The sequence below is a fragment of the Saccoglossus kowalevskii genome, chromosome 9 (genome assembly GCF_978046115.1).
Source record: "Saccoglossus kowalevskii chromosome 9, keSacKowa6.1, whole genome shotgun sequence".
Classification (NCBI taxonomy): Eukaryota; Metazoa; Hemichordata; class Enteropneusta; family Harrimaniidae; genus Saccoglossus; species Saccoglossus kowalevskii.
In genome coordinates this window covers 29,170,697-29,187,911 of record NC_140649.1, presented here as the reverse complement: position 1 = coordinate 29,187,911, position 17,215 = coordinate 29,170,697, and the positions used below count along the sequence as shown (strand labels likewise).

The window sequence follows — 17,215 nt, the reverse complement described above, 5'->3', positions numbered from 1 at the left end:
TAGCATCAATTACAGTGATGAAATCACTATTAATATAAAAAAAACTGCAATATACTATACCTGTATTTTATAGTTTACATTATATTCAAGATTATGTATAGTGTATGTATTATAATTGCCCAAGTTGTCAGTGATAACAATCGTCTGTGTAGTAGTGATATCTCCAGACTTCCAGTAAAATAAACAATAGTTTATAATGCTTTCGTTAATATACTCTGGTATGTTCCATTCAACTGTGATTGAGCTAACCGTGGCGTGTAGTGTCACATTTCGTGGAGCCCGTGGAACTACAATCAGAAATATATGCAAAACAATGTTACTTACTTGTAGACATCAAGTTTCGTGCAGAAACCATTTCATTACGACTCAGAATGATATCTGGGAGCAGGTTTGTGTTCACTCATTTTGTATACAATGGGGTCCATACATTTCTCTATTACTTATGTGACCATGTTTTATAGTATACCTGTTTTGTTCTTGTGAATTTTTTTGTCGATTGTTTTGTCATTTGTTTGTTTTGTGTTCTTGGCATTGGACTAAATTGTCATATGCGACACCTGCTTTAAAATGAGGTATAGTTTGGTATGTTATTTCTATTGTGCTACTCACGTGACTGCACAGAATTATTAATCAATGGAATAAACATACGAATATTCAGACATTCCGTTACCTGTCAGAATTCCAATGGGTCGGTATATTAATTGAACTGTCTGTACCTAAAATAAATACAAATGGTATGTACGTGATCATGATATCTGGTACTGGCAAGTGTAGACAGGTATTAATATTTCTTACCTATTCAGTATGCCCAAATATCGGTTTACAAAATATCATTTAACATATGATAAACATATATATATATAATCAAATATTGCTGTTTGACGATGGTTGATTTTTCGTAAATTATAATTGTTACTTTAACAACACGCTTTATAGCGTATTCGATTGATGCCAAATGTAAAACAGTAATACGCATGCGCAGTAATTATTATTGTACGTACCAAAACATGTATGTTTATGTATTAGAGAATTTCCCCGAATGGATACGCCGTTGTCTTATCATCCATATTGCATATTATAATAACGAATATATTAGGATCATTTTCAAAAGTTCCTTACCCCGCTTGTCAATACAGATAAACCATATAATAAATTAAAAGACCTGCCAGGAGTTAGTGGAACATTGTAATACCCGTTGTACACCATCCCATCGCCTACAGTGAACTCAGACGGAATTTTATTCAGTTGAAATGAGGCTGTTATGTAATATGATGACGAGCTGTCATTGTACGCAGTTAGCATGACGACGTCTATGTCACTTCCGTCGTCTATGTCACTTCCGTTATTATGTGGACTTTTATGGTGGACGACAATAATGTAGTTCCTGTATGAGCACGATAGTAAGAGTAAAATAAAAAAAATTACATTAAATAAAAAATCTAAAAAAAAGGCTGAACGTTGGACAAAACTACAAAATTACATCGTAATTTAACAGGTGAATGAAACACCGTCAAATACTGAAAAGTTACATTCTATTGGCGCATTGTTTCTATGTATGGAGGGGGAAAAGGATCTTTTCTACCTCCATGGTTTATGCAAGTGCCGGTGAGAACGGATGTCTTCAACTTATTATTTCGAAAGAGTAATAACACGCACACCTGATACCCGCAAATGATAGATTAACAAACTGTGTAATAGCGTTGTATATACATGTGTAAATTTATGGTATACGTACAGTAAACTTGTATTCATGTCAATCCTATTATCTGCTATCTGTGGTAGTTCAATGTCGACTGTCGCATTAGTAAGTTTAAGCTGCTCCGTGACGTCAATAGCGTCAAGAATACTTGTCACTGGAAAATAAATTTCCGACATTCACATTGTGAATACATTTTTTTAAATAATGCATCTCAATGAGTTGTATTTGAAAAATGAATAATATGAAAGTGTTCCAAAATATGTACATAATATTTGGAATGGGAAGGTCAATTTATTATATTTTCATATGGTATTACCTGATATATCCGTTCCAGTTATTATTGTATTCGCCTCACCGAATCCTACCCCTGTACTAGCAGACAGGGACACACGAAACATTGTGCCTGGAGGTAGGTCTTGTAATGTGTACTCGTTAATATGACCAAAGACTGTGAGGTTTTGAAATATATTGCTGGCATTCCAGTAGACAGATTCGATTGATGAATATGCTACCTACAAAAGTAGGATAGTTATTTCAATACAGTAGGGGTCTGATGTTATACATATTCACGGCAGTTTTTTAGCATCATCATCCAGGCGAAGTATTACCATGCAAGGTTTTTATATTTCAATTTATTTATACAAACATGAGAGTGATATATGATCTCAGACCCACCTCGTACTTAGTGATATTACCACTGAATACAACAGGTTCGTTCCATTCCAGTGTAATAGAATTGTTGTTTGTAAACACTACGTTGAGATAATCTGGTTTGCCTGGAACTGAAATATTAGCAACATAGGGAAAACAGGAAACACTGTCAATAATAGCTTTCTATCATATAATATATAAAATGAAATTCTGCTCAAAGTCTGAAGTCCATTATGCACAATTTAATAGTGTACTATCGTACACTTGTAAATGTTGAAAATAGAACGTGTAATCACATACCCGTGTCTGCTGTCCGTATTTTGACAACATCGCTAGCCATCCCGGTCCCTGCCCCTGTTGTTGCTGATACCTAAGGAATAAAACAGAAAAACCAAATAGTTCATGTCTCTTGATGAACTTGTTACCACTGCTATATGGCCACGGGCTTTATGAGATACTAGATAAACGTGAATTCACCTGTATAGAATACTGGACATTGTAGTTTAGATCTCTTAGTATGTACGCATTCACATAATTCAATGTGTCGGTGATATGCACCACTTGTACTGTGGTATGGTCGTCTCTCTTCCAGTATGTTATCATATAATTACGAATTATACCATTGACATATTCGGGTATGACCCACTCAACAGTTATCGAATGCGCCGTGTGCTGTAGCGTTACATTTCTAGGTTTAGTCGGAGCTGTAAGATACGTATAGACAATTGGTATAAGACATTTTACAAATGTTCACCCGAACAGAAGACGGGCAGTTTTAGCGACTTGAAGAGCTCATTGCCGCGCGGGGTGAAATTAATGTGTTCTCTGTTGCGCCCAAATATTACTAACCTCGCGTTTTTTACAGGGGCAGCCACTGAAACATGCTAACGATGGTGCTTACCCACAGATAAGCGATTTATTGCTTATTTTTTTCATTTAACTAATTATTACGCAATTAATAGTTTACAGCCTTTGACCTTTAAATGTTTAGGACCACAATTCACTTACAAAACCCTTGCGAATAGTCGCCGTGTGATGGCGTTTTAAGCCTCGTTTCATAGTCGGCGAAATGGTTACGTAATATTTGAGTTGACGCTGATACCTATGACATTTTACATTTTGGTTTGAGTATAACGTTTATTCTTGCTAGATGATGGCTAGCGTTAACATCGTTGCAATATCCTGACATGGTTCAATATTTAATATAATAATAATTTATAAATACATACTTACTGGCTTCTGGTGTTAAAACCGTGATAAAGTTACTTATTGGGCTTTCGAAATTGTAGTTTCTAACAACTGTAGTTACTTCGTATATAGTGTACGGTATCAAAGAATCACTTGCAACCACATACGTATCAACACTGGATAGATTCCCTCCGATATCGAACTGTTTCGTTTGGTACTCATCGTCCATGTTCGCTTTCCGATATTTGACTTCGATGTTATCGATGTAGCCATCAACATTATTTACATTACATCTTATTTGATTGGCAGTCGGTATCTAACAGAGAAAGAAAATAGTTGGTAATGCCCCACAATAGAACGACCCAGGAAACATGTACAATGTATGTGCGTGTTGCAAAATGGCCATTTTATTCCACCCGAAAAAGATGGTAAGTTTTACAAAAATAGCCAAGTGGCCCATGAACTTGTTACTTAAAGGGCGGTAGTCGTCGCGACGCGTCCTGTTCGATATGCGACTCATAGCGACGTATACAACGCGTGTAAAATACATTGTTTATTTACATGAAATTCGAACACGCGCTGCGCGACGACCACCGCGCTTTAATATAACTAACACTAGACGTCGCCCAAGTCCATGGTGTACGTCCATATACCACGCACGAAAATACAGCATATTTGGGTAAACATTATAAGAGAGTAGACGATACAAGGCGCTTAGTTGTAGTCATTGCGTACCTAAAATAAGTACACGGGTAAGGATCATTATTGTTATAAGCGTAAACACAAACATTATTGGATTATATCAGACAGCCACATTGAATACATGAATATTTAAATTAATTAAATACCTGTATTTTAATATGAATCTCTTTTTGACGGGGAGCTGATACATCTATAACAGTGAGTTTATCTGGCTCTGAAATATATAAAGCGATTTCTTAAATCAGCAACAGTAGTATATGTGATATTATTCCTAGTAACTAGATTTATCATAATCGTTCTAATATTATTATCGTATTGATGAGTAAAAAATAGATGTTACTGTCTCATAATTTATTATACAATATATCGTACATCTTGCCTATAGTTATTTCATTATTCAACTTCTCATGGTAATGTTTTGTGTATATGCATATTATAATGGTAAAGCTGCTGGCCACGTGATCGCATATCGCTCGTTGCGTCTTTATATATTCGTAATGTGCTTGTAATTCCATGTACTTATCATTTCCGAAAACACGTAATCATCAAGTTCCTTGTGAAGGAAACAGTCAAACATTGCAGTGATATTTAATAACTTCGCAACCTACTGCCGCATGTTGTAGTTTCTGTAACAGTTATCTCGTCGCTGCCTTCACCAAACTTTCCTGGTCTGGTCACAGTCACCGTGAACTCGTAAGTGGTAGACCAACGTAATCCTATGACGTTTGAACTATAATTCTGTACATGTGTGCCATTCGCTGCCTGATATTCTACATACATCCAATTACTGATGTTACTCTCTCTGTAGTACACTGTGTAACCTTCGATCGGACCATCCCCTATATCCCCAGCAAGGGGATTCCATCTATTCCAAGATATTCTGATTACATCTGGATAAATCTTTGTGATATATGGGTGGTTATTAGAATGAAATCTTGGAAGTTCTGTAAATGAAATGCATTCATATATTCACAAAGATGAACAGCCGTGCGTATATGATTTAAGTGTTAGCATATGGGAGACGGAGTCAAGGGGATTGGCACGAGAGGGCGCCGTCCGATCTGGATGAAATTCTAAGGTTCTATACTCCTGTTCACTCAGCAGTGTGAACTTCACTTGCTTTCGACATTTATTGGAGAATAGAATCCAGTTGAGGTAGACGTAAAGCCAAAAAGTCTGACTAGGAACATATTTAATTCAACCATTTAGTGTATAACAGATGCATTTTTATTTGACGTGATTTTTATCGTTTTTAAAATATCATTATTGTCAGGTTACACGTGCAGCCCTGCCATCAGTCGATATCAAAGCAGTGTTTGCTGCCAATATGCGAATACTGCTACTGCACTACTGTGTACTGATCGTGTAAACCATGCATCCATAATAATTATTTGGTTTGTTAAAATTGAGAAATCCTGGACACTTTCGTCTGGTAATGTATGTATGTGCGTATATTCGCGTGTCGTTTGCTCGCGAGCTTCTGCACATACCGGTAAATAAAATACAATCTCCTACGACGCGCTAACCACACTCTCTCTTTCTTTATTAGGGACAACATCAAAAGTTCAATGTAGGATAACAAACTTAATTTCTTTAGCTTTTTCCCCAAACCCCCTACCCCCCACTGAAACTTAATTGATAAATATTGATCACGTCGTCAGACTACATTCACCATTAAATACAAATTGATAATCGGACAGTAGTATGGCATAGCAGTTGGTTCTAGGTCCATGCCCTGAAATTGACCTCATTGGACGCACATATTTACACTCGGACCAAACCATTTTCTCGTCTTGGATGTGTGTTTTTTTTTCATTTTCTGTTATTTTTTTCCATGATTGAATAGAAAAAACACGAACTACAAATACTCCATGATTTTTTTGACTTCATTAAAAAATAAAATCGTTTTTGTAGGATGGAAATTTTTTGAGGTCACCCCCCCCAACCCCCAAACTAAAGCAAATAAGTTTTTTATCCGACATCGATCTTTTGACGTCGTCCCTTACTATGCTACCACTGCACGTATAATTCATTTTGTAACAATTTATGGACATTATATTTGAACCCATTATTGTGTGAAAACAAGGCTCGGATGAGGATTTTCGCTTAAATAATGGCCTCGCTACGTCTTATCTATTATTGAACATAACACAGTTTTTAACTATTATCACGTCACGCAGTAATGGACAGTCGTTCAATATCCATTACTACTAAAGACATGGATTATATATATAGACTTTCACGATGCCCGTCCCAATCAAGCTCGGATTAGACAAACCTCGTAAATGCTATGAAACTTACCATATAGTTGCGTGGTTATAGCAACCGAAATCATTTCATGTGGAACATGGCACACAAAGTCACGTGTGCTGTTCACAACCACGCCACTGTAGTTACCAACGGCAATGTACGTGTCACGCCTGTAATAATCACTTATAGTGACGTATTCGGCTGTGTCCTCGTTCACAAGCATCATGTGAGTCTGCTGTATGACAGGATTACTAATGACTTCACATATAAAGTAGGTCTCTTCACCAGGATTGACTTTTTTGGTGTAGTGGTCTCCAAACTTGACACTGCCGTCTAACAGAAAAAGCATCATAGAAGTAATATCCATTGCGTGAATTATTTGAGATTGAGCTATTTATATTCTTCTGCTATTTTACATTTGGAAACTTAAAGGTTGTAAATACTTAGTCTCAATACTGTCAGCCGTATGCCAAATGGTCGACAGAGGGCAGTATCCTTATTGGTTATGTTCTGCTCACATGATTGCACGATGCAGCCAATTACCAAACACTTATGAAGAATTTGATCATTTTAGATTTCGTAAATTTCCCCACTACTTAATCCATTTTTTTCTTGTTCACTTAGTCTCAATACTGTCAGCCGTATGCCAAATGGTCGACAGAGGGCAGTATCCTTATTGGTTATGTTCTGCTCACATGATTGCACGATGCAGCCAATTACCAAACACTTATGAAGAATTTGATCATTTTAGATTTCGTAAATTTCCCCACTACTTAATCCATTTTTTTCTTGTTCACTTAGTCTCAATACTGTCAGCCGTATACCAAATGGTCGACAGAGGGCAGTATCCTTATTGGTTATGTTCTGCTCACATGATTGCACGATGCAGCCAATTACCAAACACTTATGAAGAATTTGATCATTTTAGATTTCGTAAATTTCCCCACTACTTAATCCATTTTTTTCTTGTTCACCTTCTACTGCACCTTCGGCCTAATGTAATTGTGTATTCTAGACATTAAAATGCCGAAGTTGTTTGATGGGACTTACACTTCCTGTCCCGGCGTTCGCAATTTATACACGCCTATTACGTTTATACACAATTTGTATTAATAATATAGATTAATATTAGATACGACCGACTGTCGACAGTCTACATACTAACCTAAGACACATACATACCTTGTTGACAATCCGAATCTATAGTATCTAGATTTATCCATCCTGGTGCACAATCTCCATTTGGACAAACACCAGTGTTCTTATCACATGCTGCATTGTTTTTACAATGACAATTATAGTTGCATAATTCACCATAGAAACCAGTGGAACATGAAGATGAGACTGTAGATGAAGTTATTCAAGAACGATGTATGTGTTTTGCGTAATTCACGTGCAATGCATATGAATGTCCAGTATTGCGATACTTTGAGCATTCGCACTGGACACAGGAAAGAATGGTGCGACTGTTTCTTACACATCTGCCTGCGAGGCACTTGTTATGCACGTGCACCAAGGGTACTACACTCACTGAGTCTGCGTCAACTATGAGCGATGAATGATTTCTGTGTAACGTGGGATTGTAAAAAAACCTCGTGGTAAATAACAAATACACAAGGACGATATTGATAATTTGTGTAGTACAGATCACGTATACATATATTATATCACATATACTGTGAAATACTTTATTTTCGCTGAAAGAATGATTGAGTGAAAATAAAACCCAGCGAATATACTTTTTTCCTATACTTTAAATTCAACATGTCAAAAATCAGTGAAAATAAATTCCATACAAAACACCCAACAAGTTTTTTTTCAGCGAAATTTAATTCCAGCTAAAATAAAGTATTTTAAAGTATGCACTTTGTATCCTGGAAACTTGAAAGTGAAATATCTGTGTGAATATTTCGATGTTTATACCTTGGCAGTTATGTCCACTAAATCCAGTTATGCAGGAGCCGCCATTATTACACGCTCCTGTTTCCTTATTACAACCGGTGGTGCAATGACAAGTCTGTGTGCACCCAGATCCGTATTTTCCCTGAGGGCAGTCTGAAAATAATACATTTAATGACACATAAAAAATGAACTTTGTTTTATATGAGCTGCGTTTTCGTACTATTTAATTTATGTATCACTGTGGTAATATACTATGCAAATGCGAATAGCAGTAACTAGAAAATGAATAAAAAAAACTATTTTTCATGTATTATTCGCATGTTATTATTATAGATGTCAGACGGCATATCAATATCATAGTTTCACATAGGTAATTATTACATTGATTACAAAATGTAAAAAATGTGAAAGGTCAGCTCATGTTCCTTTATATTAAAAAGTAAAATAACCCCTCATTAACGAAATATTGAGAAAGCACACTCGTTCTAAGGTACATGGTGCTGTGAAATATCGGAAATGCACGAATCAAAACTGCGCTACAAATATTCGAAAAGGTGGTACTCGTTAGACAGGGCGCTGTAACGTACTCTTTCGGTCATATTGACCAATCGAACATTTTCAAAATCCTGACGATTCCTGATTTTCGCATGTTTATCACTTTTTATGAAAGCTCAAATCGCACCATATGAGATTCGGATGAATTGTTTACATAAACACTGATTGAAACTCCAGATACATCCCGGGAAAACAACTTTTGTAGTCTAAGGGCCAGTAGACGGTTTGCCTAATTCTACTTCCCCAAGTAGTTCACGCTCTCCAAGGTTGTGGTGTTTTGTTTAGTTACTGCATTCACCTTCAAAGCAGTCTAACCCTGTGTAAGACGCCTGACACGAACATCCATACGGGTCCTGCAGACATAGCAGTCTACTACGGCATACGTCAGATTTGTGAGACGAACATTGTCGGTCACAATTATGTCCCCAGTAGTTATTTCCACACCCTGAAATTAGAAATACACGTCATCAGATAAATTAGACAAACCAGACATGTTCACATGATAACTACTAGTATATTGTTTTTTTGTACTTTTGATTCAATCAGTTGTTACATTGCCTCAAACACACATTGTTGATGCTCTCAATCTATAGGCACCAGTATTCACAATTCTACAGTCTGATACAGGATAACTTATGATTTTTTTCGTGGCTCGACTTTTACACTTCCACAAAAAAGAAACAGACCCAGTGATATGTCATACCAGAAGGAATGTTCCCCGCCAAAGCTTAATAAATGGGTTAAAATTCTGAATCGGCAGATTGAGACTGCATAGTTTGAGTTATCTCATATTAGCTGGGACATTTTTTGAAAAGAGCTTCGTGTATTATATTAAGGAATGAATATTCATGACCAGATGGCCATATAGCAATGTTTTAGAACAGGTGAAAACACATCTTTCAGTTAATATGTTTGATTAGTTTCATTTATGTGTGATAGAGTGCAGTTGGTTTTTCCGAGTAAACTATAAACTAAATAGCATGATAGTATAATTCTTAAATAATTTCGTCATTTTCGTTTTTTTAACGTATGCCTCAACCTGGGACAATGCGTGTCAGCAACCAATTGCTAATAACATTAACTGCGTCTCGTACAGAATAGTACGCGCACAAGAAACTTAAAGGGCGGCATGCGCAGTCGTCGTGTCGCGTCCTGTTCGTTATGGAACTCATAGCGACGTATACAACGCGTGTAAAATACATTGTTTATTTACATGAAATTCGAACAGGCGCTGCGCGACGACCACCGCGCTTTAAGTTATCGGACCATAGACCACATCGCAATACCGAATTATAGTGCATTGTGGAATAGTTTTAAGTGAATCAAATACAAGTCTATCAAGAAGGGGGAAGTTGCATGGCACTATTTGCTGAAAAACTTGTCTCATTTGCCTTTGCATAAATGTTCCACGAGCAATGAAAAATTCGTCTTTTCAGGAAAATTGTGCCAAACATTGTTCTCCGTTTGAAAATCTCCGCCCAGGAACAGAAAACACACAAGTATTACTAGGCACAATAATTAAAACGTGTATTAATGCGTAAGTTTTCTCTACCTTCCTTGCACAGATTTCCCTTGAATCCAGGTGGGCATACACACTCTCCAGTCTCTGCATTGCATATTCCTCCATTGTAACAAGATGGGCAATTGTTCAGGCAGTTCGGCACACCATATTTACCGTTAGGGCACCCTTTAAGATATGCAGATGACGTCACGGTCACATTCGTCATCAGGATTGTTTGTTAGTACTAACAGATGTGTGTTATTGCTTCTTAAATACTTCACAATCATTTCGAATTTATGTTTATTTAATGAATGCAAATACTCTGCAAACCAGATTGTTTTCATTCTATTCCCTCTGGTGGAGTTGTTTTCATCTAAATAGAATCATAGCCATTTCATCGCACGGGAATGTTGAAATATTATTTTGGGGGGCATTATTATTATTATTTATGTTTGTAAATATACGTGCCTCTTATCGAATGGTTTAGACGCTCGTCAAAATCATTTTCATGATTATTCAGCTCTTACCTATTAAATAGACTGTAAAATTACAAATAATGTAAAATTACAAATACAGATACTAAACGCAACTGAAATGTGCGGACAGATTCAATTGACGTATTTGCCTTAAAATGTTTGCTTTCTATTTTCATATTTTCGTTCTATCTTGCATGCTGGGATAAATCCACTGAATACAGTGTGACTTCCGAGAGAAAATCAATAAAATGTGTAAACACGCATGCGCACTGCTTCATCCGAATAAACACCATGTTTGCATGCAGCACAACAACGCTCAACGTGTGCCTTAGAATCTAAACAAGAGTATCAAAAAACACACGTGTTAATAAATGTAGTGGCATATACAACAACGTAACATATGAGCGTATATTAAAACATGGTTGGTATAAACTCCTTGCACATGGGACTGTGAGCAAAATATTCATGCTCAACATATTAAGTAAATGTTACTCACCTCTCACGATAAGTCTCATGAAACCATGTAAACCATTTCGTCTCTGTTCTTCGCTAGAGTAACATTCATAAATTCCAGCATCTGATGGTTTAGCTGATGTAATTGTAATACTACTTTGTCCATTCCATGCTTCTATATCCACACCATTATGTTTCCATTTCAGTTGTGTTGCTGATATTGTTGTTGATTTTATAACCATACCAAGGCTCATATTTTCACCCCAACTCACGGTCTTAGTATGACTTTCCGGAAGTATTGAAGCTAGAAAAATAATACACTGGTGTATAGAATGCGAAGCATACCTCAACTAAAAGTATGCGCCTACTATTTAAAAGAAACACGGCCCTTATTCATTTTGCAATGAGGCGTATCCGGTACTTCTGGGTAATATATTTTGGTGGGATTACCAAATTATTTTCATACCTTTGGTTTTATTTTAGTAAATAGTGGCCGATTTGTCTGTATAAATCGATCATATTTTTAACTAATTATCACTATTTCTAGGACAATACTAAAGTTATGAAACTCGGCAGCCATGAAAACCGCGTATCGTTTATCCAGTTCTTAATTAGAAAAATAAATTACCCATAGGATTACCCATTCCTTCAAAATTGTACTAGGATTCTGACATTTTCCACTGAATTCATGAAGTAACCATGGTCTCTTGATGCCAGGATTTATGAATTTCACAAATAAATAGAGCCCTGTTTCTATTTACCCTTTTTAGAATACACCCACATGTATGTTTTCATAAAGTTTGACTACGAAATGTAGACATGCCCATTTGGTCAACAATAAAAGAAATTGTAGAAAATACGTAAAATATGTTTCAGTGATTGTGACGTTGTTGGGGCTACCTTATTGCATGCGTCAGAATGCATAATTTTGTAGTGGTGTTATAAGTCACCTGATCACCCGAGTGTATTGATATATGTAAAAAATAGTGCCTTTGGGGTAACTGAAAGTAAACAAGAAGTTAAACTTGAAAGCTCTCTGGTATATTTTATGCTTCGTGTGTTCGTGAGTCAACATATCACAGTGATATATTGTCGGAAAAACAATATGGCGATCAAAAGATTGAAATATGCGGTTACTAAGCTAGAATGCAAATTACATCGGTGATATTTTGTTTTTAAGGAAAATACAAGAGCTTCGTTCACACAAAATCTGGACATATTCATATTGGTTGTTATATTCATAGTTATATCGGCCTATCATTACCATCGCTCATAGTAGAGTTGAGTCGAAGCGTATATATAACGCCGAATTTGATACGCCGACAAAATTGTCAACAAACAAGCTGCTCTCTGATTGGTCTAACTCATAGGTGCCATGTACGCCTCTGTGTCATGTGATCCATGGCCATACTTCGTGCAAAAACGTCATACCATATATTGGTTTGAATTACTCACCGTCCAGTGACAAAACTACCGTTTGGAATCTTACGTCCATGACGTCACAGTAGTATACACCCGGTCGTCCAGCCCCTTCTGGTAAATAGAGACGCTTTGCAAAATCGTACCTGTCTCTTATACGGAATCCATCTGGCAGCTCACCTCCCGTACCTATGTCGATTACTCTGCCGTATTTAAATGAGGACCGAAGTTCTTCCGCGGATTCACCTGATGTATATCCACCAATGAAATAATCGCCCGATTGTCTCACCACAGCCTTGGCGTTGAAGAATGTCACCTCTATATAAGCAACTGATTAAAATATATCGAATTATTGTATAAGTCTTTCCGGGAATCTTAGAACCTTACTGCGCATTTTATGATAGGAAATTTGTTTTATGTGTAATACAGCAAACACGCACATGCAAAGACCTCAACGATATGTAGCCATAAATGTAGCTAAACATATGAGCGGAATACATATGGAAATGGAGTGATCATATGCTTCTATTTGTCGAATTGGAAAATATAAATACGCACCGTGACATTATGTTTACATGTGAAATGTGGCTACGAGTTTTTGACCGAACAATTGTACACAACATCGGAAGTTTGATGATACGATAAATTGTGTCCGGTTCGAATAACATCTTCTTGTAAACAATTATTGTTTATGTCGCCTTATTTATAGAAACGGTAAATTTCAGGCAATGAATGATAACGCAAACCCGGAATACATACACGTTGTGGGGCACAATGTCTGCTGCACTGCACATTGCGCGACAGGACTAAGGCCCGGGAACGAGCATACTTTCCTGGTTATGATGATATTTTGACAGGACATGCAGAAAATGTTCATATATATTATTTGGTGCAAAATCAACCAAAAAAATTAAAAAATTTAAAATTGAACCAAAATTAAAATTCTGGGTTAATATATGACGCATGGTCTTATAGATTTTCATGTGAAAGATGTAAGTTCGGTTATTTTCGGGTGAAAGATGTAAGTTCGGTTATTTTCGGGTACTATCAACTGAGCAAATGCAGATAATATATAAGGAAAATCAACCAGGTTGATGTATGCGAGAACAGTGTAAAAACGAAAGGCGTTAGTATCAGACAAACTGCCGTCGTATAATTGCATGGTTATTCGTCTTTTTCACTATCAAATATGTTCTTCAAATATGTGTTGTCACATCAAGATGAACATACAATTGGAGTACTAGTCTAGTTACAGATGTTAATCACGTACGTCCTTTCGACATAATTGTCACGTTCGTACAACATATGAATATGAAGATATTCGTAACAGTATATACCCACCTCCTGCTGAGATCTGTAAAACTATCAGTAGTGCATGAAATAAAAACGTAACTTCCATTGTACTATGCAGTAAAAAAAACGGCAGAAGTTAACGTAGACGTACTCGAGACCCTTTTGCGCTGTCGGGCAAAAATGAAAACGAAAAAACTATTGTAGCTATACAATCACGTGACCGGTATGTTTAAGGTTGACTAGTATTATTTCAGTTGGTGGAAGTTAAAGCCGAATAAAAGAACAAATGTAGATTGGACAAAATAAACCAAAACAATTGGTACGAAAGAAGACGCACACCACGCATCAACTGAAAACAATTAACATTATTACCTGGTGAACAACCATACATCTGCGTGGTTGAACGGCAACCGAGCTAACCCCCCACCCACTGCTAATGGTCCAACCTTCTTGAGTCCAGAGGCGGATGCGAGGGATGTATGTGAGATGAGATAGGATGCTTACATTAGTTAACGGAAGTTGTCGAATTATCTCGTTGTGTACATCTGTTTGCAATCATTCGACAAAAAAAGTGGAATTGTGCTAAAGTGTCCTTGTTCAATCAGCTTCCAACACTACATGAAAACAATGCAACGTTAACAAAACAAAAACAAATATCTATGTTGCCCGTAATTCGAAGTTTGATTAACTGTTAAATTATGTTAAACTGTTTCACATACAGTTGTAATTCACTTTTGTAATATTTTAACAACAAAACTACCAATAATATGTATGTGTGCATGTCGTTTTTTGCAACGACAACCATTTGATTGGTAACTGATATCGATTTCATACAAGGGTAAAACAAATCTGAATGGGTTTGATCTGCTCTATCACCCTCTCAACATGAATTCTGAGCCGAGCGATTTTTCTAGCCTCTAGTATTTTAATTTCTTCTCCTTAAGCCACTTCTCTTTTCTTGAGTTACACTTCCTAGTATATGGCGGAATGACAAGTTTTGCATTTACTTTTAAAAGCAGTCCCGTAATATTAAAACTACGAACATCGAGTTACAATTAGGGCGTGGTTTCTAAAATATGGCGTGATTATTTGTGTATTCGATGTCTGTATCTCGAATAATTCAGCATCTACTTCTATCATTGTATACAATGAATTTGTTTTTAGTTATCAACAGAAACCACAAGACCAAACAGACCAAATCATAACAAATCGCAGTAAACTATTATATTTAAAAGACTCTCAATTGTTGCAATGGCTTGAACTGGGAAGTCTTGCTGAACGCTATTAAGTACAGAGCGATCAGAAATTGCTTACATTAAGCCAGACATCGTTTTGGTCAAGCTAGCCGTCTCAGTCACACAATCGTGTAAAAATATAATATTGAATATTTAGTTTTGTCAGTGACGTATTTAACGACATTTAAAAATGTGATGTGTATCTGCAATTGTCTTGCACACAACGTTAAATGCTTGTTCAAGATAGAATTCGCGATTAGTGGAACATCTTTATACTAGTACATGTACTGTAAAGGGTTAATTATTCACTGGGTTTTAATTTTGCTTAACATTTCACTGACTGGAAAATGCGCTAAATTAAAACGAAGTGAATATGTCAAATTTAGCATAGAACTCATTATATAAATGATAAAACCATGAATTTTAAATCCACTAAATATACCTGAAATGCTAAATCGGTTATATTTAAACCCAGTGAAAATTATTTATTTTACAGTATTTGTTCTATGAAATCGCCGGTACACTTCGTTACGCACGCCAACGATTCGGTTTATGATGTCTAAATCAAAATAAGAAGATGGTTACATTTTCTCGCTGCCGACATTGACACACAAATGCTAGTGCTAGTTTACTGTCTGGCGGCGTACCCGTACGCATGTATTGGTATTGTGCTGGTAGCTTTGTATGCGTAATTCAGCGATAACCCTGTAATTATAGGTAGATATCGTATCGAACTGATCAGAGTTTGGCTGAAATCGTAGAATAAACCCGCTTTTAACGATTGCGTCAGATTTGTATTATCTTTCACGGTGATTCTGATAATATCTGATCGTATTAAAAAACATTGATTCAGTGTTTACATGTAACGTTATAAATCACATACACACCGCCACCCAGATTCTCTCGAAAACGCCTTATAGCGTGCGTAAAATTGTTTCTCTTGTTTTTATGTCTGTGGTGGATTTCTACGTGGTGTGTGTGTAGTCCCGGTCTATATCCATCAATATACTGTAAAATGACTAATTTTCACTGGGTTTAAATTTCACTGATTTACCATTTCAGGCATATTCAGTGGGTTTTAAATTCACGGTTTCGTCATATAGATAATGTGTTCTATGCTTAATTTTACATATTCACTGTGTTTTAATTTAGCGCATTTTTCCAGACAGCGAAATAAGCTAAATTAAAACCCAGTGAATAATTACCCCCTTTACAGTAACATGGATATGACAAACGTTCCACGGCCAATCCACAATAATGATACGTACCCCATGATGCACGTCGTAGTTTAGTCGCACTATTTTGTCTTTAGACACAAATATTCGAGATTCGCACATCAGAAATAATGTGGAGTTTATGTCTTAATTTGACCGGCGCCGACTAGACAATGCCAATAAGCAACACGAAAACTATGGTTTCACACATGTATACGTGTATTGTCACACTGTCATTGCTCGTAAAGAATAATTTAGTTTTATCTGTAGTATAGTTTACCCCTTTTCACACTGGCGTACCTCCATAAATGAAAAGGAGCGATTCTTAATTTCAAGGTGGTACAACTTGAAATCATATGGGGTTTCCTGTTGATCATACAAACATGGATACTTACATTGTTGGAAATTTATATTAAACGTTCAAAATCTAATAATAATAATAATAAGTATGTTTGGATGCTGTGGATTGTTTTGGCTTTACGTTTGTTTGTGTCATATTCCAGCGCTTTTGACTACTAATAGTGTTTGACGTACGTGAATCGGAAAAAAGTTTCTGTGTCGTAATACTGCGGCTCGCCGCAATTTGGAATGGGGCTAATCTAATCCGATTATCAGATATTTCCCACTATTCGCGTATCTTTTGGCTATCATTCTTGGTATAGTCAAGAAGCCAATGA

General features: G+C 36.4%; 1 protein-coding gene across 1 annotated transcript; it reads right to left on the bottom strand.

Moving 5' to 3' along the window:
• Positions 1-6,497: 6,497 nt before the first annotated feature.
• Positions 6,498-14,195, bottom strand: LOC102801447 (uncharacterized). Its single transcript, XM_078011001.2, has 8 exons — positions 14,138-14,195; positions 12,833-13,114; positions 11,421-11,681; positions 10,500-10,634; positions 9,246-9,392; positions 8,414-8,545; positions 7,673-7,834; positions 6,498-6,823 (listed from the first exon to the last, which is right to left on the bottom strand). The coding sequence occupies exons 1-8, from the start codon at positions 14,193-14,195 to the stop codon at positions 6,498-6,500; spliced, it is 1,503 nt and encodes a 500-aa protein (XP_077867127.2).
• Between the last annotated feature and the right edge of the window lie 3,020 nt (positions 14,196-17,215).